This window comes from Xyrauchen texanus, chromosome 2 (assembly GCF_025860055.1).
Source record: "Xyrauchen texanus isolate HMW12.3.18 chromosome 2, RBS_HiC_50CHRs, whole genome shotgun sequence".
NCBI lineage: Eukaryota > Metazoa > Chordata > Actinopteri > Cypriniformes > Catostomidae > Xyrauchen > Xyrauchen texanus.
Genome location: NC_068277.1, coordinates 54,889,621 through 54,916,625, shown reverse-complemented (window position 1 = coordinate 54,916,625; position 27,005 = coordinate 54,889,621). Strand labels below are relative to the sequence as shown.

The following is a 27,005-nucleotide window of genomic DNA, read 5'->3' as shown; positions in this document are numbered from 1 at the left end:
ATGTCTCCCATAAGTGGATCTCGAACACGAGATGATGAAATAGAACAATGGTTTACTCACGTAACACCGGTTCTCTGAAACATCGAGTGGAGAGATCCACCAAGCTTGCCCCGCTTGCTGCACGAGAAGCGAATATACTTACTGAGGAGCAGCAGGATGTGCAGGTCGTTATATGCTCTTAGGCAAGGGGGTGGGTCCTTATCAAGCATAGGTCACGTGCTTCTGTCTGTCTAGCCAGACTTGGTGCAACTGGATGCTTCTGCAGGTATGGATGCCCTTCCCATAGGTGGATCTCTCCACTCAATGTTTCAGAGAACCGGGGTTACGCAAGTAACCTTTTGTTTTCAGTTCTGAAATTTGCAGTATGTTTTTATAGTACAATGATCTCTTATATCAAGGAAAATTTGATTCCTCATGACATGACTCCTTTAATAGATCATTCAAGGAAATTACAATTAGACAGCAAACAACAGAATTGCATTAATATGCAGCCCTCGTAACCACACAAACATTTGACTGTTTAATACAATCCTGCACAGAGTTTGTCTCCTACTTAATAAGAAAAGTATTTGCTCATTGTTCATATATAACACTCACACTGAATGCCAGAGCGTACATAATTATACAATTCTACACTTGCAGAGAATAAAATCTGACCTTTTGACACATTTCTTTGAAACTCTTAATGAGTCAATCCTTTCTAGCCACAACAGTTCATATAATTGAATCATATGATTAGCCAGTAAATCACTGAACCTGGGAATTCTCTCAAGTATTTTGCTGTGTGCCAATGTCTTTGTTTACTTTAAATATCAGATCATTCAAACAAACTTTAATATGTTTAAATATTTAAAAGGAATTTTCTAGGTTCAATCAAGCTGAGCTCAATCAACAGCATTTGTGGCATAATATTGATTTTCACAAAAATGTATTTTGACCCATCCCTCCTTTTCTATATATATATATATATATATATATACACACACAAAATACAAATCTGTGAGACTTACAATAAAAGTGAATGGGGGCCAATTTTTAAACACAAATACTCACCATTTCAAAAGTATAGCCACAAGACAAAGGATAGGTGTGTAAAAACACCTTTTCTGTGTAAAGGTATAGTAACTTTTTTACCATGATGATGTAATGTCAACAAACCCAAAATGACTGTAAGAATGACAATTTAAACAGCTTTACAGCTCAAATAATACACAATTTTTCACAGAAGAATGTATTGTTTTTTATTATAAGCTTCACATTTCAGTTTAAACCCTCCAAAAATTGGCCACATTAACTTTCACTATAAGTGCCTCACTGAAACCCAGATTGGTTTAGTTTTTTTAAAGAAAAAGGCGGGAAGACAACTAATTTGTGTGGTAATCAACATTATGCCACAAATGCTGTCACTTGATCTTAACTTCTATTGAATCAGGAACATTAATACAAAAACAACAATCTTAACAATTGATCTTACAAGGCCAGTTTGGTTTTTGGTTTCTCATTTCTGAATTTGCTGTAATTAAACCATGAATTACAATCAGAAGATATTGGGGCCATGAATACAATTTATAAAAGCTCAGCATTTCCTTTTGTCTTAAATTATTAGCCATTTCGAGGGAATACTAAACTATGAATGTTTGACCTCAAACATTTTAATTAACAAGGCACTTCTCTGTCTCAAGGTTACCAGATACTGACACCGGTTCCATTCATTTGCATGAGTATGCAAAGAAAAGAACTGCTGCAGCTGATAATACATAGAACACATGCTCCTGTAAGTCCAGACCAAGCAGTGCAAAATCTCCAATGAGTGCCACTAGTGTCACTTAAAAGTAATTAAATTTCACAGATTGTCATGAAGTTTGAGAGCTGCACATGAAAACGGCATCCTTTCCCATTTTCACCAACACACAGGGTGTGAAATGTAACATGCTGCACTGCTGGCAAAAATGTATTCAGTGACAAAGTTGAAAGGATGAACACTAGAACATGTGCACAATGATTAATAACAAGTTTAACAGTGACATGTTGTAAATCTTGATAATGTTTGAAAGATTCCATACATTAAAGCAGCATGCTCATTAGCACAGACACAAAGAAAGCACAATACATTCACAAATATGGCCAATTTTAGAGTAATGCTTTCCTGTTCTTACCACCTGGAAGTTCAAAATATAAATAATTGGGAACACTGATTCTAATGTGACGTAAAAATTTGGGAAAAGGGACCATTTCAGATCAGGCTGTTACAAAGTCTAGGTTTGAACACTTGCATTAATGCTTTCCCAAACTACAGTAAATACCCCATTATCAAATGATCCAACTCAACATTTTGTCCCAATGGTCTCCCAAAAATCTAAACACTTCTAATATCAATAGTAAAACAAACAAACATTTTTTTTTTTACAAAAACATGTGCAGCGCCTCTGGCAGACTCTTAGATTCATTATAAATGGTTATAGTGCATCATTGTACCCTTAAAAATAAAAACTCCAACCTTCCCACAGCCAGTCTGATTCAGCACTCCTCAACTACCATACCAGTAGCAGAGTAAAGCTTTTTCTTAATGAGCCGAAACCCAGGGCGGAGTTTAAGTGCACGATGGGTGCCAGGTGGGAAACATGTACCCATGCGTAAAAAGTCACGGAGGCTCGGCCAACCACCACCATCCTGTTTGAAGACCAATGTCAATTCAAAAGTTGGCACCACACTGGCATCACAAGCGAGACGCTCGAGTCTCTCACAGCGGCGCTGCTGCTCCGCCAGCTCGAGGCGGACATCCAGCACGCAGCCCCGCAACCCACACGGTTCCCCCGCAGCCAGACGGAGCACATCCTGTGCTACCCGCCGGGTCAGAGTCTCTGGCACCAGCACATGATCACATTGTAGTTTGCTGGCTTTGGACCTCGCCAGACAGCCCTCGAGCAGCTGGGCGAGCTGCTGACATGTCTGTTCTTCACACACTTCTGCACAGAGATAAGGCTCAGCCAAACACCTCTCCCAAAAGTCAATTTCTGGAGAGAGAACAAAAGATGTCAGGTTAAAAAATGAAAGTCAAATGGAAGGGACAACTATAAAAATTCAACTGTTCACATCTTAAGTCACCAATTGTGGCAAGACAATTATGCCAAGCATTAGCCTGTTGTTAAAATGTAGTTTCCAATATGTAGTCTACACAGTAACAATCAAGGACCTTTTCACCAATTTGTATGCTCCCTCCATGACTAAGTATGTCCAGTCATTAACTGAATGAGAACCTTTTAACAAATCATTTAACAAATTGCACTCACAGCAGTGTCTAAGAAAAAAAAAAAATGTATCAAATAAATGTAAGTCGCTATAGAAATGTATGTGACTTTCCACGACTATGAAATTATGATGTCCATATTTCTTCAATCTTTATATTTCAGTTTACATAACAGTGAGCCACTGAGAAATCGATAAGATCCATCATCACCTTTCTACCCTAAAGTCACAAAGGAGATGAGTTTGGTAACAATGACTTCATCTGTGTTGACATCACTGCTGCAGCTCTGCACCAGCAGCGCAGTAAACAAGTCTAGCACTCACCAATGGCATTGTTTGAAAAGCTGGTTAACTCTCCACAAAACATTGATATTGAAGCTTGTGCAAGCAAGAAGTAAAAAAAAAAAATAAAATAAAAAATAAATAATCTTACCATAATCGATACAAACTCGGTCATATCCTCCGTTGGCAAATTCAGAGAGGCACTCAGAATTCCAGTTTAGCGTGCCTGTTGCAACCATTGTGTAAATCCTTTAAGTTTACAGTCTTATAAAGTGCTGAAAGACAATAAATAGTCGAATTTAAAGGCTGAATATAAACGTATGCGTCACTTAAGATTTCTAAAAACGCCAAAATTCTATTCAAACAAAAGTATTGTAAAAACATGCTGGTCATATGCAGTTCTAGATTTGACAGCAAAACGAATTGCGCTAATCAGAGTTCAACTGCATAATTATGCAAAAATGTATCATAGCACCATGATTAATGAATAACATATTCCAGTTGTCTTTCATACAGACAATAACGACAGCAAATACAAAAAATAACGTGAGACACTTACCTTTGTAAAACAGTTATATATTTAAAATAAATTAATCAGAAACGACATTTAAATAGCCCCTAGTCCCACGCACACACTCCCCTTCACACAGACATTCAAACACACCAACAACAAATGCGACGCTGTGAGCTCAACCAGTATTTATAATCTTTCCCCCCCACCACGCGCTTATCCTTCATCACCGACCAATCAGCGCATGTAAAACATTCTAGAATTTACGCTTCTGTTTGTTTCAAGGATTCTGATTGGCTATAGAAGCCAGGACTTTGACCAATTGCTGTGTGGCGTTATCGTGTTTCTACCTGTTAACTGCCAACGCCTTCTTTTTTGTTTTCTTGTCAAGCATTTGGGTCAGGGAAGTGTTTTTTATGCACATATGATCCTTACAGGATTCGCAAACATGCTGAATCTGAACATAAAGTCTTCTATAGTGGTAAGTGTCCATTATCAGCACTAATGACATGAATGCATTGTGTAAATGCCAGAAACGAGGTTATTTGGGACTGGTGCAAAAATTATAAGAGGGGTGTATCATATACCCGTGTGGGCTGGAAACACTATTAACAGAGTGGACCGGTGGTGGGGTACATGGAAACCGTATTTAATTTCAGCCCTCTTTGTTTGACTCTGTATGCAGTGAATACATTGTACTGTCTTTGAGGCCCAATTGTATTTATATTGATTTAAAAATATATATATATGTATTTTTTATGGGTGGTGTTCGGTTTTCTCCAAATACAGCACCTGGTGTTTAGTCCAAATTAAATGTTTGTTTCACCTGACCTTAAAACATTTTGTCACATGGTATCAGAATCCTCCAAGCGTTTCCTGTTTTTTTTTTTTTTTGTTTTTTTCAAAGTGCAAACAAAATTTAGTATGGCACTTTTTCAGAAGAGGCTTATTTCTTGCCTCCCTGCCATACAGACAAGCTTTGTGTTAAACTTGGGAGATTGTGATCAAATGCACAGACCGATCAATCTCAGCCATCCTTCAAAGTTGCCTTTGGTCTCTTGGTAGCTTCCCTGATCAATATCCTCCTGGCATGGTCATCCAGTTTGGAGGGACAGTCCGATCTAGGCTAGGTTTTGGTGGTGCCTTATGCTTCCCACCTCTAAAAAATTATCTGAACGATACACAGTGGGATACAAACATTGAAAACTTTATTGTACTCTTTTGTAACATGCCTTTCCACAATTTATCCCAGAGCCCTTCTGAAAGCACCTTTCTAACCATGGTGAATTTTTGAATTCATTACCATGCACTAGCACTACTAATAATGAAAATCGTCATGGAACAGCGATTTTATTCTGACGTAAACAAAACCACTACAATTGATGTCAAGTGGGGAACAATTAGCCAGGAATGTGATCTGAAAGGTGATTGGATGCACCTGAGCAAGTAATGGTTACTTTTTGGGGGCTGATCACTTTTTACTAATTAATTTCTTGTAAGTGTTTAGAATATTTTGTACACTTTTTTTATTTTCACTTTGATGTTGAAGGTTATAATATGTAAATACAGCTGGAAACAGTTTTGTTTAAATTTCCTGGGTGAAAAATGATAAGGATTTTGTCAAGGTATTATGACATTTTTCAGGCAATGTAAAATTAATTTAATAAATCGTAATGGCCATTATGGCAGGTGTAGAAAAGGAAGTCTGGAGAGTTTAGGGATCTATCTATTTGCCAATCAATTAATTGATCCAATTTATCCACTGGCACATCTTTCCCCCTCTCCCCTACTCAGTGGCATAGCAACCATTATAACTGATTTAAATTTCCCCTATTTTCAAATCTTTCATATGCCTTTGAACTTACATCATGAGCAGTGAAGCAGCGAGAGCAATTACTGAGCCTGACCTCCACCTTATGTTCACAGAGGACTCCAAAGCATATTATGTTTTACATGTAAATAAGATGGTATTTTTATGTTTTAGCATTTATAATAGCTTTTTATAGATTCTCAAATGCAAGGCTCAAAAACACTTACATAATTTGTGTATGTGTGTGTTATGGTCCACTCAACACTGCTACATAACTAATGATGAATTCTGAGTGCAGTATTGTGATCTGCTGCACTGCTGTGGTTTAAGTGCCTCAGCTCAAAACCGTCCGTGCCTGCCAAGAGGAGGGAGCAGTTTTGTTTATTTTTCATCTACTGAACAGACATGACTGTATGCCACCCACGCAAAACCTCTTTGTACAAGCAGTGAATCTGAAGTATAGTGCCTGAAAGACGTTTTATTTATTTTTTAACATTAGTTATGCACCTCAAATCATAAGTGCGGTATAACTGAACCTGAATCTTTGAACACTTTTATTGCAATCTAACTATTTTCTCAACATATATAGGATGGGATAGATTGAAAGAGAAATATCAATATGTTTCTCTTTATAAATATCAAAATGATAGGTCAGCTCAACTTTAGAATATGTAATAGAAGCTTAATAAACTTTTTATTAAACTTAAATATTTTAGACATTATCTGGCCTCCAATAAGATTGGCAAAGGAATCCTATCCAAAAAAAGTCTATTTTTGTTAATAATAACACTCAGAAATCTGTGCATGCCCAAGGTATATTCATATTAGCTCCATGGGGTAAAAATGTCCACTACAACATGAGTGGTTTCAGAAGCTGATGTATCTTTAACCACAAATAACTAATGAAAATGGTCTATTTTTCTCTGAATAATTTTAATGACTCCTAAATAATAGTGTAGTCACAGTGCATTGAGAACTCAGTGAAAGTAGTGGAAAAACCATTTGAACACACAAAAAACATCTTTCCAAGATCTTAATTATAGTTATCAATTCATACCAACATGTGCATGTACAAAAATAACAACACAACAATATAATTCTCTTAATTATTCAGCCTATCAAATTCAAAAAATATCCAGTGTACTGCAGGTATTTAACATCAAAGAGTACACAATATATACTACAGGCTAAAGAATTGGTGACAAACAGAAAAAAGTGACAGTACAAAATAATATTCCTAGGTAATGCACAGTTTTAAAAAAATAAAATGAACAATTTGCAAACTATGAGACAATCTGGTAGTTCTAAATACATTAAAAGGGGAATTTAAAGCTGAAGTGTCCATTTTTCTGTGTTAAAGTAATTTCTCCTGTCGCAGTTTAATATGCAGATACAACTGTTAGAAATTCCTAGGTTAATTTTGTCAAGAACTGTAAGCACTGTCTTTCTGTGGCATGAGGAAAATTGCTGTGTTTTTTTTAACGATTAGACCCGCCCCTACAACATTACTCAACCAATGGCGTGAGTTTGGGGCGGGATTATCTCTGTTTGTTCAACAGCAGACAGTGGGTGTATTTAGAAAGCCTTTTTGAAAACAAAGTTTATAGTTTGTGGCGAAGAAATTACATAAGCTTTCAAGAAAGCTATTGTCATGACAATATATGAGGAACCATAACAAACTAAAAAAGTGATATGTAAAAAATATTGCAAAAAAAGTCAGCAAAAATACATTAATTTCCTTCAAACTACAGAAAATGCTTAGGGAACAATTCAGCAATTTCTCTCTTTAATTTCCAACTGGGTTTCATGGTTACAATAACAACATTTTTGCTAAATATGTTTTCCATTGAAAATCAGAGTTAGTGTAAACAATGTTGGAGAATTATTGTTTTAAATCTTATTTATAAAAAATGTAGTCTATTCCAAAACTTGACATTTTAAACTTGTATTGAAACACATACTCTTTGGTCTTAAAACACATAAATTATTTCCAACAGATGTAGGAATGCCTTGATCAAGTCATCACCCTTGACTTTCTCTGTCTTTATTGGTTCTTCATTTTTCAGAGCAGTAACAGTGTGTGGATGTAAAGCCTTTTCAGATTCTCCCGTTGTATTTTCTTCCACTTATCTTGCTGCAGCCATATTAAGTTGTGATAAAGACAATAAAAATAGACATATTAACAACATTTTAGCAGTCAATAGAACACTGCTAAATTACATTTATTTTAAAATATTGTTTGTAGCAGGAACTAGGTGCAAAAATTGTTGTAATAGATAATCTACCCACTAGAGGGAAGATTTAGCTCATTAAAAAGGAGCCTTCAGGCACTTTTTGAGGAAATGTTTGAGAGGCTTTCAAGCATGCTTTCAAAAGTGACAAACAATATGAGGGTAAAGGGTGTTTTTCCTAACAGATTTTTTAAAACATTCTAAATAAAGATAAATAACAAATACAGAAAATTAGTCTGATGTCTTTTTTTCAGACAAAAATCTCTATTTAAAGGGATCATGACACAAGGAATAAAGTGTGTCCTTGATCTTTTGACATAAGAGGTCATTGTACCATAAAAAACATACTGCAAGTTTCAGAACTGAAAACTTCCTCCTTAAAGGGCATTTATTTAAACTAAGCCAGAAAAAAACGACTCGTTTGGAATTTGTGGAACTTGTGATGTCACAACGACCTAATAAATCTGCATATGACTGCCTCTTCAGCAAGACATCAACACCTATTTTTCGTCATTGCACCCTTAGCCCCTCCAACTGGCACTCAGTCAGTCACACAGGTGAAGAGGAGAGAGATCGAGATGGATCTATGCCAAAATGGACATACCATCATCTGGACTGAAATGTTTTTCTACATAAACGTGTAATAGATTAACTGCTTTGACTGTTATCATGCATCTCCAGCCACTTTTAAAAGACACAATGTCAAGTCTTGTTGTCATCCTGTACCATTTTTGCATCCATCTGTGCAAGTTTTAATTGTTAGTCTTTTGTAAACATGCACTAGAAGTATGTCTTAGATTGTTTTAATGCGTTCCTGGCAATTTGCACCATGTTTTAAGAGCGATACAAAGGCAACTTTTAAAAACTTGTCTCATTCTGCTGCTGCCACTGACTGGGAGAAACACATACCATTCTGTTATACCACAATCACGGAAGATGTGAGGCATCTCTGCTTTGGCCTGTTTAAGCACCCAACATCACCATGGATTGCATTACGTTTCTGTATTCAGAACATTTCAGTGTGGATTGTATACGTTTTTGGCTCAGCGTGGGTTGCTTGTGAACCATTCACAATATGATTCAAGCTTTGCAAAGGAACTGTTATTGAAGGATTGGGCAGTTAAAACACTATTGGACGTGACCACGAAAAATGTCAGTTTAATTCACAAATATTCATATGTCATGAGTGTTTGATAGTTAATGGCACTGTTGTGCTTGAGTGAACAGTTTAATACATTCAGAGGAAATGTGTTGGATGTGTGTTAGAGGGTCAGAGACAGGGTGTTTCATTGTTAATGAAAAAGAGGGACATGTCGAAATACATTTTTGTGGTAGTCAATATTATGCCACAAACGCTTTTGATTGAGCTTAACTTATATTGAACCCGGAATACTCCTTTAAATGGTCTTAATCAAATAAACCCATACATGAACTACTCTGTACATAAACAAAATGCTACATTTTATCTTGTTTACAGGACTTAAAAATGGTTTATATCAGTCATTCTCAGTAAGTAAACAGGAACATAGCCACAATGTTGCACTGACATTCTGGACACAAAATAACAGCACTGATTTAAACTAACTTTCAGGGGAACAGTGGACTGACAATGAATTTCCTTCATCTTCCCTTTCATTCCTTTATAAATCTCTACATGGCTTTAAACTATTAAGTGAAAAGAAAATGAAAAATAACATGTTTTTAATGGCACACTGTACCAGAACTGAGCTTGCAGAGTAAGAACCATGTTAAAGTCTTTGTTTATACAATGACATTGGAGGTCTCTGGGGTCAATCACGAGTCCCTGTGTAAAACTGATTGCGTTTTGAGTTGAAGTGCCAATCTTTGATCTCCTGATGATCTTTTACAGGTGGAAGTTTGGGAAAAAGGCAAAGGCATATTGCCGTGATATATGGAAGGAAACACCTTCAATTGCACTGCAAAGCTGCAGCTCCAGTGCTCCCAAATATCAACAATGAGATATTAAAAGCCTTCGGCTTCCCTTGAGTGTTTGGAAATGGAGAGTGCAATGGAACACAGAGGAGGGAAGGGTGTGGACAAAGTTTAACAATTTTTGTATTAAAAATAGGATTAGATCGACATCTCCCAGGAAGAGGGTTTTCATAATACAGATAACTTCTGAACATTTTTGAACAACCAAATCTCAGTGTATCTTATCTTTAACTGGAATTGTTTGCTTTAGACACTAACAATAAAAACAACATGTATCATGTATTCCAAACACAATCTGATGTTAATTTCACAGCATACTTGAAATGTGCAGTTACAGTTATAGAGTATAATAATAAATATTCAGTATTGAAATGTATATGATTTGATCCGTCTCAGGATAATGCACCCAAATGAAACTTTCTTCTTTGAAGTTCTGTTCTCTGTTTTAGCTACAATCTTTTTTCAAATAATTTGTTTACGCTTAATTTTTATTTCATATAAATCAGAAAATGTAATAAAATTTCAAAGTATGCAAGATTAAAGAGGGCTTAGGCTTTACCGTTTTGGTGAGTTGTTTCTTTTGTCATATACATTCATTGAGCACTATATTAGGAACACATGTTCTACTACTTTTTCATTCAATTATCTAACCATCCAATCATGTGGCAGCATTGCAATGCATAACATCATGCAGATATGGGTCAGGACCTTCAGTACATTTTCACATCAACCATCAGAATGGGGAAAAATTGTGATCTCAGTGATTTCGACTGTGACGTGATTGTTGGTGCCAGTATTTCTGTAATTGCTAATCTCCTGGGATTTTCACGCACAACAGTCTCTAGAGTTTACTCCGAATGATGCAAAAAACAAAATACATCCAGTGAGCGGCAGTTCTGTGGATGCAAATGTCTTGTTGATGAGAAAGGTCAATGGAGAATGGCCAGACTGGTTCGAGCTGACAGAAAAGCTACAGTAACTCAGATAACCACTCTGTACAATTGTAGTGAGCAGAATAGCATCTCAGAATGCATAACATGTCCAACCTTGAGGCGGATGGGCTACAGAAGACCACATCTGCCACTTGATTAGGACCATAGTGTTCCTAATAAAGTGCGAAGTGAGTGTACATCCATACAGTGATTATCATCATATTATGGTGTGGTGGTGGCGTAGTGGGCTAAAGCACATAACTGTTAATCAGAAGGTTGCTGGTTCGATCCCCACAGCCACCACCATTGTGTCCTTGAGTAAGACACTAAACTCCAGGTTGCTCAGGGAGGGATTGTCCCTGTAATAAGTGCACTGTAAGTCGCTTTGGATAAAAGCGTCTGCCAAATGCATAAATGTAAATGTATCATGAATAAAGATGTAAGTGACCTACTATTATCTTCTCCAATTGCTGTCTTATTAATTCCTAACAGCAATACACCATCTTTGTTAGTCTCTGTCCTCTGAAAAGAAGCGCTGTAACATGAAAGAGAAACCCCATAAGACAATGTAAGCCATCAAATTATTGAAATATATTAAAACTATTTTCACAGTTTATCACTTTTATTACAATTTACAAAATCATGAGATCAATGTTTTTAGACAATGGCTAATACATGGAATAGGATGCTGCTTAATGAATAGGGCATAATATACTGCCTAAGGTAATATACGAAAAGGCATGAATTGGTCAATATTTCAAATAGTAGTTTGCTACAATGATGTCACATTATTGTTGTCCTTGTTCATCCAATTTTGTGTAAACATTTCTTCACTCTTGACAGTCCGATCAAATCGTATGGAAAGTGAAGTTTATTTAGTTTATCTAGTTCTAGTTTAAAATGTAAGGCACTCACTTCTCTGTTCCATTGTCAGTCATTTCTGGAAACAGGGACAATATATGACTATTTATGCAGTAGCTGACAAAAAATTAAGAATATTTAGCATTGGATTTATTCATATTTTATGCATTCACCTGTCCAATTCTGGACTTTTTTGCACTTGAATTTCAAAAATATCAGTGCTGCCAGTAGAATACAAAGAGCAGGCAACAAAATCCATAGGTATCTTTTTTCTGTGAAGAGAAAGATGATCATCACTATATCTCATTGAATAATAAACATGCATAATGGCTTGCACAAGACCAGCTATTCATACAATGGCTGTATACACCCACCAAGCACTTTATTAGGAACACCAGTAAACCTACAGATACAGGTTAGGAGCTTCAGATAATGTTCACACATCAACTATCAGAATGGGGAAAAACATTTATCACAGTAATTTTGACCATGGCATGATTGTTGGTGCCAGATGGGCTGGTTTGAGTATTTAAAATATAACAGAAATGAATATACCTGAACTCTCTTTGGAATCCTTGTGGTTTTCACTGGGCACTTAATGGGAAACAGACAAAACATAAAAAAGTACAAAACGTACTTGTACAAAAGTATTAGTTTTATTATTGCTTTACCATTGGTTGTGGTTACAGAAAGGCGCTTGCAAGGGATTCACCAGCATTACAGTGTTTACCGTCATCATGACAACAAATTTGTAATGTTGGATATAATCTTACCTAGATAAGTTTAGCAAGCGATTTATCACACTAACATTTTGTTAACACGTACAATGTTTACGTCTCATGGCTATACTTTTGAAAGTGTGTGTATTCTACTGTTTGTTGACTGGCTCTATTCACTTCTGTTTGAAGTGCCTTACTGTAACCACAATTTTGCTTCATTTTAGGGCTGGGTCAAAATAATCTTTTTTATTAATTATTATTATTTATTAATCAACATTATGCCAGAAATGCTGTCAATTGACCTTAACTTGCATTAAACCCAGAACATTGCTTTAAGTGACACTAAAAAATGTATGAATGTCACCAAGTAGCACCTGAAAACAAATAATCCAAGGTCTTTTACAAGAACAAACATTTCTGTGATTACTTTAACCCACTGGTGCCAAAGTCATTTTTAGTAGATCCCTGAAGTTCACACAGGCACCCCAGCAGAAGTACCACAGGTGAAGTTCATCAAATAACTGTAACTAGGGTCATGTTCCATTATGTTTGATAACCAGAAAGTGTCCAGATATGGTTTTCTTTTTGTTAAATGTTTTGCTTAAAATGTGTGCATCTGCCACTGGATATTTGGAATTAATTTAAAATGCATTGAGATTGTGTAATGCAATGACATTCAGACATTTTTAAGGGCTTGTGTACATTCATAATTGATTAATTAAGGCTTTAGTTGCTTCTTATTGCAGATGCATGTGTTTCTATAACATCTAATCGAGGAATATTTAATTAATCAAATGTAGATTTTGCAATCATGGCATTTTTTATGCTTTAAAAATTAAATTTTGCAAATAAATGCTCACCAAAAAAAACGTGCGGTGATGCTGCAGTGAGTTTGTTTGGTCTTGATGTTAAAGCAAAATTGCTGGTAGGTATGTTAGTCAATAGACTTGTATTTTTGGTGGAAGAAGTAGGGATTGACTTTGGAGTTGTTGTTGAGGCTTTAATACAGTGAACATAATAATGTCACACCTCAAAGTTTTTAACCATTCAAAGATTTTCATATATCTGATTTAAGTCGAATAATTTTTTTCTTCACATTTAATTTTATTTAAAAGATTTTCCTTCGTTCTTTCTTACTTACTGTTAGTCCGACTGCTTACAGTTGTAAGTGGCTTTGGACTGGATGAGGCTGGACTTATTACCGTGCTTGTGGACATTTTGTCTAGAAATTGAAAAAGAAAACAATCAACAAAAGCACATTTGGAATGAGCATGTCAAGAACAAAAATGGAAACCGGGGCAATTTTTCATACTCTTTTTACTCCAGTTAATATTTCTCAATGAAGGTTATTTGTTATATAAGTATAGGTTATAGTTATATATAGTAGAATATATATATAGTTATATAAATATAAGTAGTGTTTGAATTTGGATTCAATACAGCAAACTTTATAATGTTACTCCTTAAAAACGACACTTTATAGATTTTCATATGTCTGATACCTTCATAGCACATTTTTGCTTCACATTAAAATAAAACCTAAAAAGATAAACACCGATCAGCCACAACATTAAAACCACCTGCCTAAAATTGTGTGGGTCCCTCTCGTGCCACCAAAACATCGCCAACCCGCATCTCAGAATAGCATTCTGAGGTGATATTCTGCTCACTATAATTGTACAGAGCAGTTATCTGAGTTACCGTTGTAAGATTATAAATGCAGAAGAATTCCAGCAACATGATTTGAATCTATGGAAAAACCCAGCCTTTCAGTTTGGAATGTTTCAACGTCATAAATTACAGGCCTTCAGCCGGAAACCCCACACAGTTAAACCAGGCTGTTCTGTGTAAGATTACAAGGACCATCAGATTTTACCAACTCTAAGACATTTCATCTTAATCTAGACTTGCTAGATAATGCTGAAAATCACTTTGAACTGTGCTAATGTTTGTTCCAGACAAAGTAATGATTATAGACTGATAGACCTCTTCAAAATGTGTGTAGTGATGTGCAATCACTATAATTGATAAATATAATCTTTAGTTTTGTATGATTCATCTCATTCTACTAAGAATGGTAACTATAAGGCTTAACTTGATAAAATCCATGTTGTATAACCCATGAAAATTTTCTCACTGGCGTATGCAGAGAAAGCTGATGACAACGAATATCATGTCTCTTGTACCATTCTCAAGATATGATTAAATATGCACTATTTTTGAGCAGGACATTTTTAAGACTCTGGAACAAAGAACCATAAATAGTCTGTCGGAAAAGACAGCCCAGTTGACCATGTGACTCTGAAAAGTCACTTCTGATTGGCACAGGAGACCTTTGGGGATGTGGCCAATTTCAGTTAAAAGATTTCCAAACAAGATGAACACGCTCTCTTGCCTCTTCATCCTGTCTACTCTTGGCTCCTTCTTGCTCTCTCTTCTGCCTGCACGTGCTGCTCCGCTGACTGCCAGGTCCATGCCACGTGAGGCCCAAGGAAGCTCGGGACTCAACGTCCTGAGAAGGAATGAGAAGGCCTCGCTTCACAGCTAACCTCATCATTCATACAGACAATAAATGTTATCATATAGAGATCAAAAACATCGACAGAACGAATTTTGGACCATGCGCTAAGAACCAAGCAACACAAAGAACACAAGGAAACACCACAAAGACATGCAAGTACATCTCCAATATTGTGCTCAAAGTGCTGGTGTATTAAATAATTTGGGTAAGCCGATAGCAAATCGATGTAGACTCAAAGAAGGATAAATGGTTCTTAAGGTATTGACTCCATAAAGTTAATTTTCACTGTACTGATCATCTTATTTCACATTCTGTCACTCTTTTCACCAACCTGTCTTATGTATATGTGTTAGATTAGATTTATGTTTGTCTATGTTCAAAGACGATGTGACTGTGGTATATTTTGCTAAACAATCTCATCCCTGTTTCTAAAAGATTTAGCTTCAAAGCTGTACCTAAATATGTGTGATATTATTTTTAATAAGCCATGAGAATAATATCACTCCAATAAGTAAATTAATCATAATTCACTTATTAAAGCTAATTCCTCACAGTAGAAATTGTGAGCGGATACAGCGAAACGCTGTATTACAATTTTAATGGTGGAGAATCTATTAAGACAAATAATCTAGTAATAATCTAATTTATAATGGTTGTCGAATGCGACTAATTCCATTATACATTTCATTACCTAATAAGGTACAATAAGGACAGTTTAATTTAGTTCATAGCTCACATATTACAAGACTCTAAATTCCCTTCTAAATGTAGCATACCAAATATCTTACATATAATGGTGTGAGAATGAGGGCAATTTAAGGTTCCCTCCTAAATGTCGCATGACCAATTATTCTCTACACCATAGACTTTATCAGTTCTAACCAGTCTGGCCATTCTCTGTTTACCTCTCTCATCAACAAGGAGTTTTAAATTTTAGACTCCCAAACATTCCTTTTGCGAATAATGTCATCTTAAATTTCACTCAAGTCTGCAAGTCTTTCTGATAGAAATCAGTAGCGAGCATACGCAGCATGTCGTTCCCTCTTTTCAGGAAACCATGGTTACTTTCAAGTTGGTCACTTCGATGCTGCGTCAGTAGCTGATGATATGGGAATCGTATACCATCATGCTGTGCTACTGATTCGTACACACAAGCAATGCCTACTAGCCAGTAGGGTTGTTAAAAGGCATCAACAGAGTCTCCCTTTCATTCTGACATATAGGAAGTAAAAGAGAGAATACAACAGTGACACTAGCCAAACCAGGTAGTGAATAGGGTTGCACGGTATACTAATGAAATATAGAGATGTGAAATTTATGAGAAAAAATCAATGACAATTTGACAATGAACCTCATTAAATACTTATAATGTCCAAGTGTTATCATAAAACAGTGGATGACATTTAATTAAATAACATGCAGTCTACACACGATGCATGCTTCAGATAGTACTGAAAGGTGCTGCTGTGCTCAGTGTCATACTTCACACAAACACATACACAAACATATCGCATGTGATGCACATAATGCGGTGTGCTTAAGTGTATGAGTTGCTGAGAACATTCGCATGAACTCCTCCGGTGCTGCTTTGAGCTCTCAGCTTGCGAATATTTCAGCAGTTAATTTAGAATGTGGACCTTATTTAAAACTATCACACCTGAGGTACTCAATGGCCTTCAAAATAAAAGTCCTGCCAAAATAAAAGCTCTGTTTATCTGGAAGTGTGAAATTGAAGATATTACGACAGCAAAATTTTACTATTGTAGATACAAATATAATATTCAAAGTAACAGCAATAGTACTACTAATAACAATTATTTAATAAGAAATGGTTTATTATTATCAGTATTATTTATAAGAATTAGTATTATTACAATTATTATTACATGTAAGCAATACCACAAAAACAAGTGTACTGAATATCAGCACAACTGTGATTCAGCCGTAGCAGGTAATCAGAAATTTGTCAATAATGTTTTCATTTATACTGTGAAGCTCTATTGTGCAGGATTTGAATTTATTTATTTTTTACCAAAAATCGCAATAATACCTAGTTTTTGTTGAAAATGAATTAGTATATTTAATTTGATTAAAGCTTTCTGTATTCATTTGATTAAACAATGTTTTTGATGATAACATTTAATTAAAACATTGTGGTGATGAGTCCAAGTGACATCTGGGGAGAGAGAGGCCAGGAGAGGAAGAGCAGTAAGGATTGACACCTGTTTGAAATCACCTCTAACAGCTGTGTGTTGGTGGAGTGGTGCAGTAAGAGCTAGAGGGGGGGTTAAAAGTGCAGTCCAGATCACCGGAGGAGAGAGAGAGAGACCAACCTAAGTGTGTGTGTGTGTGTGTGTGTGTGTGTGCCCTGCTGAAAAGCAAACCATGTGTGTTATACTGAAAAGTAGTGTAAATAAAGAAAATTACGTGGATTGTTTATCTGGCTCCCACTGACAAGTAAATGATCACAGTGGTGCCGAAACCCAGGAATTAGGAAGAAGAAAACAGCATTTGAGTCCTCGCAGCTGGCCGAAAATTTCAAGACCCTCGCCAGCACCAACCAAGCCCAACATCAGTCTCTGCTTGAGCGGCATCTGGAACAGGAACAGCAGTTCCAGGCACTCTTCCAGGCTCAAGCGGAAAACCGACAGGTACACCAGGAGGGGTCTTCCGCTGTGACACCGGACCCACCTAAGGTCGTACCGCATGTCACGCTGATGAAGATGGGACATTGAGCTCTTCGAGTGGACGATGAGAGCACAGAACTGGCCCAGCAATTAGTGGGTGGCACCTCATGCCGCTGTTTGCCGGAGAAGCCCAACTCGTGGCCCACCAACAACCTGCATCCAACTTCCTGGTGTAAGATGATCTGAAGCCCAGAGCAACAATGGCAACACTTCTGCTAGCTGACACTCAGCATGCTCGGGTTGCCCATTTGCATTTGCTTGACAGCTCCATGACACCTGCCGAAGGTGGCTGCTGGCTGAAGATCGCAATGCCTAGGAGATACTCGATCTGGTGGTACTGGAACAGTTCATTGTCCGGTTACCGAAAGGGACCTCGGAGTGGATCCAGCTGGTTGATGCCCATATGGCGGTGTATTCAGGGGCTGGCAAGCCCCCTTATTCTCTCTCTCTCTCCCGGAATTCCCCGGAAATGGGGAATTCTGACCCCAAACCCCACAGGCTGGTTAATCCACTGCCGTGGGCATGAAGTCTTGGCTGGTCTGCTGGAGCTGCGGGGAACATTGGCATTTCCAGGACCGATGTCCCATGATGTAGGTGAAGACATTGGTCCAGATCACAGCTGCCCCCGATCTAGAAGGAGCATACCGGATACCTGTGAGTATTACGGGGGGTACATACCAAGCCTTGGTGGATTCAGGTTGTAATCAAACCTCCATTCACCAATGCTTGGTTCAATCCGAGGCTTTGGATATGAGCCGGCAGATGAAGGTAAGGTTTGTGCACAGGGATATTCAAAATGACCCTGTAGTAACGGTCATTATTCAATTTCGGTGACAAAAGCATAGTGTTGAGGCTGCGGTTAGTCCCTGCTTTTCCCATCCACTAATCTTGGGTACGAACATAGGTGATTAGAGTAGCCAAAAACTGTACTCAATTAAAAGTACTAGTAATTAAAGTAGAGGTAAACATGCTAACATAAATAATTACTTGAGAAAGAGTAAGAAAGTATCCAATTAAAAGTGTACTCAAGTAGAGAGTTACTCGCCAATGACGTAATAGACATTCCCCAATGACGTAATAGACATTAACTCCCCTATATTCCATTACATAATACAAATTCAACACGTATTACAGAAGTATTATTAATATTAATGGAAATTCTGTCATCTTTCACCATCATGCTGTTCCAAACCATATGGCATTCTTTCTTCCATGCAACACAATAAGGAGATTTTAGACAGAGTCACTATTTACTTTCAGTGAATGTGTTTTTTTCTCTCCATATTTTTAAAGTGAACAGTTACTGAGACTGTCAGTCTCTAACATTCTGTCTAACATCTTTTAGGTTCCACAGAATACAGAAGGTCATGCCCTGCTAGTCGTGGCGATGAGGTTTATAGTAGATTAGTGTCACTAAATGGCTGGATGTCTGAGTGGTGTCTAAAGAATAAAATAGGATTTATAGACAATTGGAAGAGTTTTTGGGGTAGACCTGACCTGCTAAAGAGAGACTGACTCCGTCCCTCCAGGGAAGGTGCCGCTCTCCTCTCTAGTATTTTGGCTCATATTCTTATTAATGATAGTATGACTATTCCACGACTTCTCTCACCCTTTCTGCCGTTGGACCTATGCCTTTTTCTGATAACAGCATGCCCATAAACATCAATTTGTCCATGTTAAACTGGCACTTCAGAGTCAAGCCTCCGTTTTCCATTCTCTTTAGTAATGCATGCATTCTTTTATCATGGGACTCTTTGTCAGGTGCATGGATGATGATGCCATCGGATATGTTCTCTACTCCTTCGATGCCAGCTAGAACAGTAGCTATTTCGTGCTCCAAATACCAGCCTTTTGAACCTATATATGTCATTGTGAATGACAAAGGTTGTGATGTCTCTCGACCCTGGGGTCAATTCCAGCTGATGGTACCCCCATTTCAGGTCTAGTTTGATTAAAACGGCTGATCCATTCATTCCTTGCAACAGTTTGTCCACTGTGGTAATCGGAAACCTCCCACGAATGATTGCAGTGTTCGCTTGTCTCATGTCTATGCACATCCTTATTTACGCATCATTTACACAATGACAACTGGGTTTACCCAAGGAGTTGCTGTCGACTTTCTCGATAATGTCCATGTTGAGCGGTTCATTTATTTTATTTTCAACAGCCTCCCTGAGGAAAAAATTTAGCCACACATGTGCTCCACAACTATCATGCACTATCTCACACTGAATGTAATATGCCTGTTTTGTTTAGTTTAAAGATGAAATGTGTAATTTCTGCTAGCTCAATGAAACGTATTGCAAAAATAAACACTGTTTTCAAAATAGCTTTCTGAAAACCAATGATCTAGTTGCAAAATTTGTCATGATTTTAGCCAACATTTTTGTTAACAGAATAAATAATATCAGAGTGTAAAACAAACTCACCTGTAGGTGGTGACGAACTAGGTTTATCAAAATCTGAACCTTTGTTTGCACCTGAAACGACATAAAACAAATATAGTATAAACCAGGTCTCATGTTCACTAGCAAAATTTTTTGTTTCAATGAACTGGTTCACAAAAAACGATGCAGATCTTTTATGTCATCACGTATTGAAGTGACGTCCCGTAATTCTAACATCATGGTGTAGAGGTATACATGGTCAAACACATTCAAATAAAGACATATAAGCGCATATTGCAGATTATTACATTTTATTCAGTTAAGTTATAATAAAGGTGTTTATTGTGATCAGTGTTTCATTCTGTGATTCTGCACGTCAAATACAATGACAACTATTGATTACATCTTGGATAAGTTTCCTACATTAAAGTTTTGCTCCTAAAGCACCTAATACAGACACTGATGTACAAACGCGGATGTTCTACGTGTGTAAATCATATAAAGTTAATAAACTAGTCTTAATCAGCTCACCCTTTTTACAAAAACCATGATCCAGCTCTTAACAACTTAAAATATATTCTGCATGCATGATCTCTAAACTGAAAGGTTTTTACATGTTTTAAAAATGTTTTTTATAAAACTAGTTGTATGTCAATCAGCTCCCTAGTTCAGTAGTCAGGGCACTGATCAGGGAGTCTGCCTTTTCTAGGGCTGTATCCATCGCCAAATCGTTTTAGTGCACTAGAATGTTCGCTCCTTAAAATTCCCAGAATGCACTGTGAGAACAAGAGAGCACTGTTGCTGACTATGTTTCCTATCTGGAAGCATTGTTATGTCTTATGAAGTTATCTGAAGATGAGCAGAAGTGTGAATCTCAAGTCAACGCCTTATTTTCTCTTCATAAGAGATGTTGTTTTTAATGTCTTTCATCCGGTACAGCTTGTCAAATTTGCCAAAACAACATTGTCATGTCCTGGTGGTACAGTACATATAACATGTCATTTTATTTATGGCGACATCACCATGCAAATCGGTGAATTTGTGAGCAAGAAACAGCATTAAACAGTTTAATAGCCACCTCTCCCAGCTGGCACGGAGCGTGACATGCACAGCAAGACGTTATGATTCATAACTATCAAAAACAAAAGTAAGAAACACACGATTACATGAGACTTATAATTAGCTGCTTTTGACTTCAAAATGTAAACAGCTTTGAGAACAACACTTGTGCACATGTTATAAGCCTGTAATAAAGGCAGTAAAGTTTACATGTAAATTGAAAGAGGGGGAAGAGTGCAAAACAAATTATGTGTGCTGATTGTTTTTTGCTCAAGCCAATAATAAGATCGGGTTCCTCTCGGTTCCTTTTTTTTTCACCACTAAGTAACATTGAAAGGAGTTTTTTTCCTTGCTTCTGTCACATATTCCCTGTTGTCTTTTGTTTTTACGCTTTTATGTTGAAATTCTTGTTTAGTTTCCTGTTTCCTGTGCTAGTTTTGTAGTCCTTGTAGTTTTATTCCTTGATTGATTCCCCTGATTGTTTCCCTGATTGTTTCCCCAGGTGTTTCTCCTTTTCCCTTGTGTATTTAAGCCCTTGTTTCCCCCGCTTAGTTTGTCAGTTTTTGCATGGTTTGTCTATGCTCTGTGCTAGGTTCCCTGTGTTTTGCTTTTCCTTTTATTCAGAGTCAGCTTGTTTTTTTTTCTTTTCAGTTTAATAAAGCTGTGTGTAGATCCTCATTCCTTGCCTGCCGCGTCACTGAAAAACTGACCTCCGAAATGGATTGGTTGGTCGGTCTTCATCCGGTTGAGCCGTGCGAACCTCCTTATAATTGAATACTCTCGTCTGTTCAGCACCATTGCCAGATGCACAGGATTTGCTGATGCACACTTGAAGTCCCTGTACCAGATCAGCCTCCTTGCTCATGAATGGAAGGAATTGCCGGAGACCGGTGTCTACACGTGGGAAGAGTACGTGGAATTACTTTAAGAGATGTTCGCTTCTGAGAATCCTCTTAAAGAGTCAGCGCCACGCCTGCCAAGGCCAACGAGCCAAAGTCCAAATTACAACTTGTATGCTCGTGCAGAAATTCTCAACCCGATTTCGCCGAGATGCAGGGCATGATGTCACACAAACATATTGACACTCAGGGAGATATACAAAGTAAGTGTTAAACATTCACTTTATTAAGTAATATCCATAAATTACTTTGTTTCCACATTACATGATATTAAAGCTTGTTTAACATATGCCTGCAGAATTGTTTTTGACATGTTTTGATAATCGTACAGCTAAAGCACAAATGCTAACGCTGCAGCATTGTTTATCAGTTGGGTTGCTATGAAACATCTCTAATGAGAGTCAAACCTCTGCTAAGCTAAAGGGAGCATTGCAGTTTTGTTTCCTTAAACGTCCTCTTCTGAATATCGGGGAATGGAATGCATTTACGGTTGGAGATATCAAGTAGGAATATCCCACATCCAACTTGAATGGAACGCAGCATAACAGTGTACCCTGATGAAACAAAATGTGTTTTATTTATTTAAGCAACATTTAAAACTCAAATATTATTAGATCGATTTTTCCAGGTATTATAGACCTCCTTGGTAGATTCATACTAGTAAGCTGCGAAATAATGTATGATGCCCAAAGGCATAGGGTGTCTTATTCATTGTGAAACTGTGTTTTATTAATGGCATGATTCGCACTGAAGGCCTAGAGTTTAAATGCACGGCCCACCACTCATCATTACATGCCGAATTCAGATAGGTTCATTGCAAAGATTAGTTGGCTAGTTCTATGATCATATTACTCTGGTTTATCTGCTAATTTCGAGTCGGAGTGTCAGGCACGTCTGAGAACAAGGTATGATTGAGTGCTGACTCGAGATGCCTTGTAGATGCCTGACCTTGTAGATCTGTGCTGCGAACTGTTCCAAACGATTCAGTCCGATTTGGTGAACTGTTTGACCAGTTCACTGAAAAGAACTGGTTCAAAAATTTGCAAACCTGACATCACCACCTCTTTCACCACTGGGTGTTTGCCTATTATCTTGACTCGCATATATTTACATCTTAAATTAGCTATGGTTGCATGAATGCATGAAACAGTAGCAAAGTCAATTTGGATTTAAGTCAACATTTTGAAACAGAATAAATAATTGGAGGAAAACAGTTTTGGTGATCTCTGACAGACTGTAAACCAACTCACCTTCAGGGGATGCAGAACTAGATTCAAATGTAGTTGCACCTGAAACTGCATTAAACAGATATAAACCAAGTCTTATGTTCAATGGCACCATTAACTGAACATATTCATATGCTAAACTTAATACCAAACCTACTTCAACAGTAGCAAGCTTATTTAAACAGAGGCAAAGTTGCTAAATCAGAATGGTTATCTGAGATACTGTAGCTTTTGACACCCCTGAAGGTGTCTTGTGGTATCTGAAACCAAGTCTTTACCATCAGATCCTTTAAGTCCTGTAAGTTGCTAGGTCAGGCCTCCATGGATCAGAATTGTTGGTCCAGCACATCCCATAGATGCTTAATCAGATTGAGATCTGGGAGATTTGGAGGCCAAGTCAACACCTGGAACTCTACGTCATGTTCTACAAACTATTCCTTAACAAATTTTGCAGTGTGGCAGGGCACATTATCTTGCTGAAAAAGCCACTGCCATCAGGGAATACCATTGCCATGAACGTGGTCTGCAATAACATTTAGGTAGGTAGTTTGTGTCTAAGTAACATCCACGTGAATGCCAGAACCCAAGGTTTTCAGCAGAACATTACAGAAATACTCAAATTCAGAGAGTAGAAACCCTGCCTTGTTCCCATTGTGCATCCTGTTGTCATCTCTTCCCCAGGTAAACGACGCACACAAACCCGGCCGTCCACATGATCTAGAAGAGTACATGGTTCATCAGACCAGGCCACCTTCTTCCATTGCTCCTTGGGCCAGTTCTGACACTCATGTGCCCATTGTAGGTGCTTTCAGCAGTGGACAGGAGTCAACATGGGTACTCTGACTGGTCTGCGGCTATGCAGCCCAATACGCAGCAAGCTACAATGCATTGTGTGTGGGATCGGACCACGCGGGCTAGCCTTCGCACCCTACGCGCATCAATGAGCCTTGGGTGCCCATGACCCTGGCGCTGGTTCACGGTTGTCCTTCCTTGGACCACTTTTGGTAGATACTAATCACTGCATACCGGAAACACCCCACAAGCCCTGCCGTTTTGGAAATGTTCTGACCCAGTTGTCTAGCCATCACAATTTGGCCCTTGTCAAAGTCACTCAGATCCTTATGCTTGCCATTTTTCCTGCTTCCAACACATGAAATTCAAGAACTAACTTTTCACTTGCTGCTTAATATATCCCAACCCTTGACAGGTGCCATTGTAATGAGATTATAAATGTTATTCACTTCATCTCTCAGTGGTTTTAATGTTGTGGCTGATCAGTTGTATGTCTGAAATAGGAGAAATTCACCACAAGTGTAAAATGGTGTATTTGTGGGGGGTTATGTTATGACATTTCAATAGATTATTGTTATTAAATAACTATTACTATTCCCTCACCAGAATATATTTTCCCAGATCAGTTCTTAAACATGCCATGTTTAAAATAACCGCTCATATTTGGTACATATACAGTATATCATACTAACTAACCTAAAAAGAGAAAAGAAAAAGCACAGTTTATTATAGACATCTCCTCTTGTCTCTCACACCATTAGGTGTTGGCCTGTGAGATTAACTAGCATAGATTGCATCTTGAATTAGTTCTAGTGAACATTGTCAATAAATGAACCAGTAGTGAAGCCAATGAGGATTTAAGACAACATTTTGATAAAACAATCAATAATAGGAGGAAAACAGTTTTGTTGATCTGTGACAGACTGTAGAACAAACTCACCTGGTGCAGAACTAGGTTTAGCAGAATTTGTACCCACAGCTGCATAAAACAGATATAAACCAAGTTTAATGGTAACTAGCAACACTTATTGAACTTAAGTACAAACCCCCGCCCTCCAAAGACAAATCAGTATAAGATCAGAAATCCCAAACACTCAAAATGATTGACATTTTATTGTTGCTTGTTTTTAATATGGCAGATGTATGTTCTATATCACACCCATTGGTCAGTATTACAGTACACTTCGATGTTACTAAATTATCTAATCTCTACATATCAACAGACATGTTGTTTCATCCCACTGCATCCTGTTTCAGGCTTTGGCTCTCCGGCGACTTGTGGGACCTTTCAGCTATGCTGACATTTCCTGTGCACCACAAAACAGACTCTGACCTCTGTCTGTCTGTGCTTGTGACCCTTTACTTGACTCTTGGCAGTTAACACTATTAGTGAAAGTAAGGCAGCTGGTGTCTACAGTACTGGCTGCTACACAGCACAGCATAAATATATAGTCTCATTCTTTAAATAATCTGGAGAGTGAGAGTACTAATAAAGTCTCATGTAATATTTAAAGAATTGTGAATGTAATAAGCCAGGTAGAATGGATAAATCTTGCAGAAAAAGGAGAAAATTGAAAAGGACAAAGATTTGTTTGCATTCGCCTCCAGGGTGTTGCCTTCAGTGTTTCAGTACTGACAAGTAGACTTCATGACTATTGAATAGAGATTCAAATGCAATCATCTCACTGTCAACCACAAATATAGAGTAATGAGGGCATTTAATGTTGTATCCTAGATACAAAGCTTGACTCTGACAAAATGAGTAAAACTGTCTATATTCTTACTGTGTGATACTGCCATATTCATACATAGCCTAAACTTTCAGAAATCAGTTTCCTTTCTTAAACATAAAAAAGAAGAAAAAGAAACCTGTTACATGTTCTCCACAAATATCTTTGATAATAATAAAGAATGACAGCAGCATGTGAAATACTCTAATGCTCTAATCACAGTTCTGTTCATGTTTCTACAAAAGTAAGACTGATTTAGGCCTGAGAAATAAGATAAAGATTATTTAAAGGTTAATTAACTGAGAAGGTTTCATTAAGATCGAACCAAAATACAAACTAACAAAGTAAATATATCACAATATAATCTTAAATAAAATCAACATAAATCTCAAATGTAAGCTAATATATATTAAACAGTGGCTAATGTTAATGTGAAACGCCATTCATGTAAAACTCCCACTCAGGATTTAGCACAATATATAATATAAAAATCTGTGTTATATAATATATCAAATCTTTCACAATTTTGACCATCATTCTGAGACATCATGCACATTATCAAATTAAAGCCCTCCTTGTCATCTCAATACAACCACTAAACTCATGGCATGCTATTAAGGAAATGCATATTTCACCTGTTTTTAGAAGGAGGATACAGGAAAAGATGAAAACTGCAATCCTTTTGTCCATGGCACAGTTCTTCTATTATGGCAAAAAAAAATCAATCAGGAAAGCCTGTTGCTTCAGAGCAGAGCAACAAAGTGGTGAGAAAGAGATGTGCTTGTATCCAGCCACTCCAATGCTTATTTTAGCACTTCCCTCAGACAAAGAAGTTTAGGAAGCACGGTGGCTTCTACAGAGGGTGGAGGACTGGGGACTGAGAGAGGTGGTACATCTGTGGAAGTGGGTAGTGTTTGAGGAGTGGAGTTCAGCTAAGGGGTGAATGTTTTTATTTTTATACAGGACCTTATAAGCCTGTATTAGTGTTTCCTGCTCTAGCCACCAACCTGTAATATCTGAAAGTGAGAACTTGTGATTCATAGCATAAAGTTCTTTTTCTGTAAATTTTCAGAGAAAATAAAAATGTTATGATCTATTTAAACCCAAGACAATAATTGAGATGATAATAATAATAATAAGCTCAATGTAAACAAAACTT

At 37.3% G+C, this 27,005-nt stretch overlaps 2 protein-coding genes across 6 annotated transcripts; both read right to left on the bottom strand.

The window, feature by feature from the left end:
• Positions 1 to 413: 413 nt before the first annotated feature.
• LOC127659541 (DNA damage-inducible transcript 4-like protein) lies at positions 414 to 4,194 on the bottom strand. Its single transcript, XM_052149405.1, has 3 exons — positions 4,088 to 4,194; positions 3,680 to 3,803; positions 414 to 3,014 (listed from the first exon to the last, which is right to left on the bottom strand). Exons 2-3 carry the CDS (start codon positions 3,765 to 3,767, stop codon positions 2,518 to 2,520), a joined length of 585 nt encoding a protein of 194 aa, XP_052005365.1. The 5' UTR covers positions 3,768 to 3,803; positions 4,088 to 4,194; the 3' UTR covers positions 414 to 2,517.
• A 2,549-nt stretch (positions 4,195 to 6,743) lies between these two features.
• On the bottom strand, positions 6,744 to 26,630 carry LOC127653107 (uncharacterized). Of its 5 annotated transcripts, XM_052139669.1 has the most exons (10): positions 26,482 to 26,630; positions 25,057 to 25,095; positions 23,349 to 23,393; positions 20,183 to 20,233; positions 13,687 to 13,767; positions 12,382 to 12,420; positions 12,000 to 12,098; positions 11,881 to 11,905; positions 11,418 to 11,500; positions 6,744 to 7,983 (listed from the first exon to the last, which is right to left on the bottom strand). In XM_052139669.1, the coding sequence occupies exons 1-10, from the start codon at positions 26,534 to 26,536 to the stop codon at positions 7,976 to 7,978; spliced, it is 525 nt and encodes a 174-aa protein (XP_051995629.1). In that variant the 5' UTR covers positions 26,537 to 26,630; the 3' UTR covers positions 6,744 to 7,975. The 5 variants fall into 5 exon arrangements, with proteins under 5 accessions (XP_051995629.1, XP_051995598.1, XP_051995605.1 ...); XM_052139638.1 differs by lacking the exon at positions 6,744 to 7,983 and having other exon boundaries at positions 11,308 to 11,500; XM_052139645.1 differs by lacking the exons at positions 6,744 to 7,983; positions 23,349 to 23,393 and having other exon boundaries at positions 11,308 to 11,500.
• Positions 26,631 to 27,005: the final 375 nt, after the last annotated feature.

Bases quoted from the DNA above. Each gene is read 5' to 3' on its own strand.
- LOC127659541 (XM_052149405.1), bottom strand. From the start codon at position 3,767: ATGGTTGCAACAGGCACGCTAAACTGGAATTCTGAGTGCCTCTCTGAA. The intron at 3,015-3,679 runs GTAAGATTATTT...TTCTCTCTCCAG, and splicing joins CCGAGTTTGTATCGATTATG to AAATTGACTTTTGGGAGAGG.
- LOC127653107 (XM_052139638.1), bottom strand. From the start codon at position 26,536: ATGGACAAAAGGATTGCAGTTTTCATCTTTTCCTGTATCCTCCTTCTA. The intron at 13,768-20,182 runs GTGAGTTTGTTT...TTCAATTTCTAG, and splicing joins TAGTTCGTCACCACCTACAG to ACAAAATGTCCACAAGCACG. The intron at 11,501-11,880 runs GTGAGTGCCTTA...TTCATGTTACAG, and splicing joins ACTGACAATGGAACAGAGAA to CGCTTCTTTTCAGAGGACAG.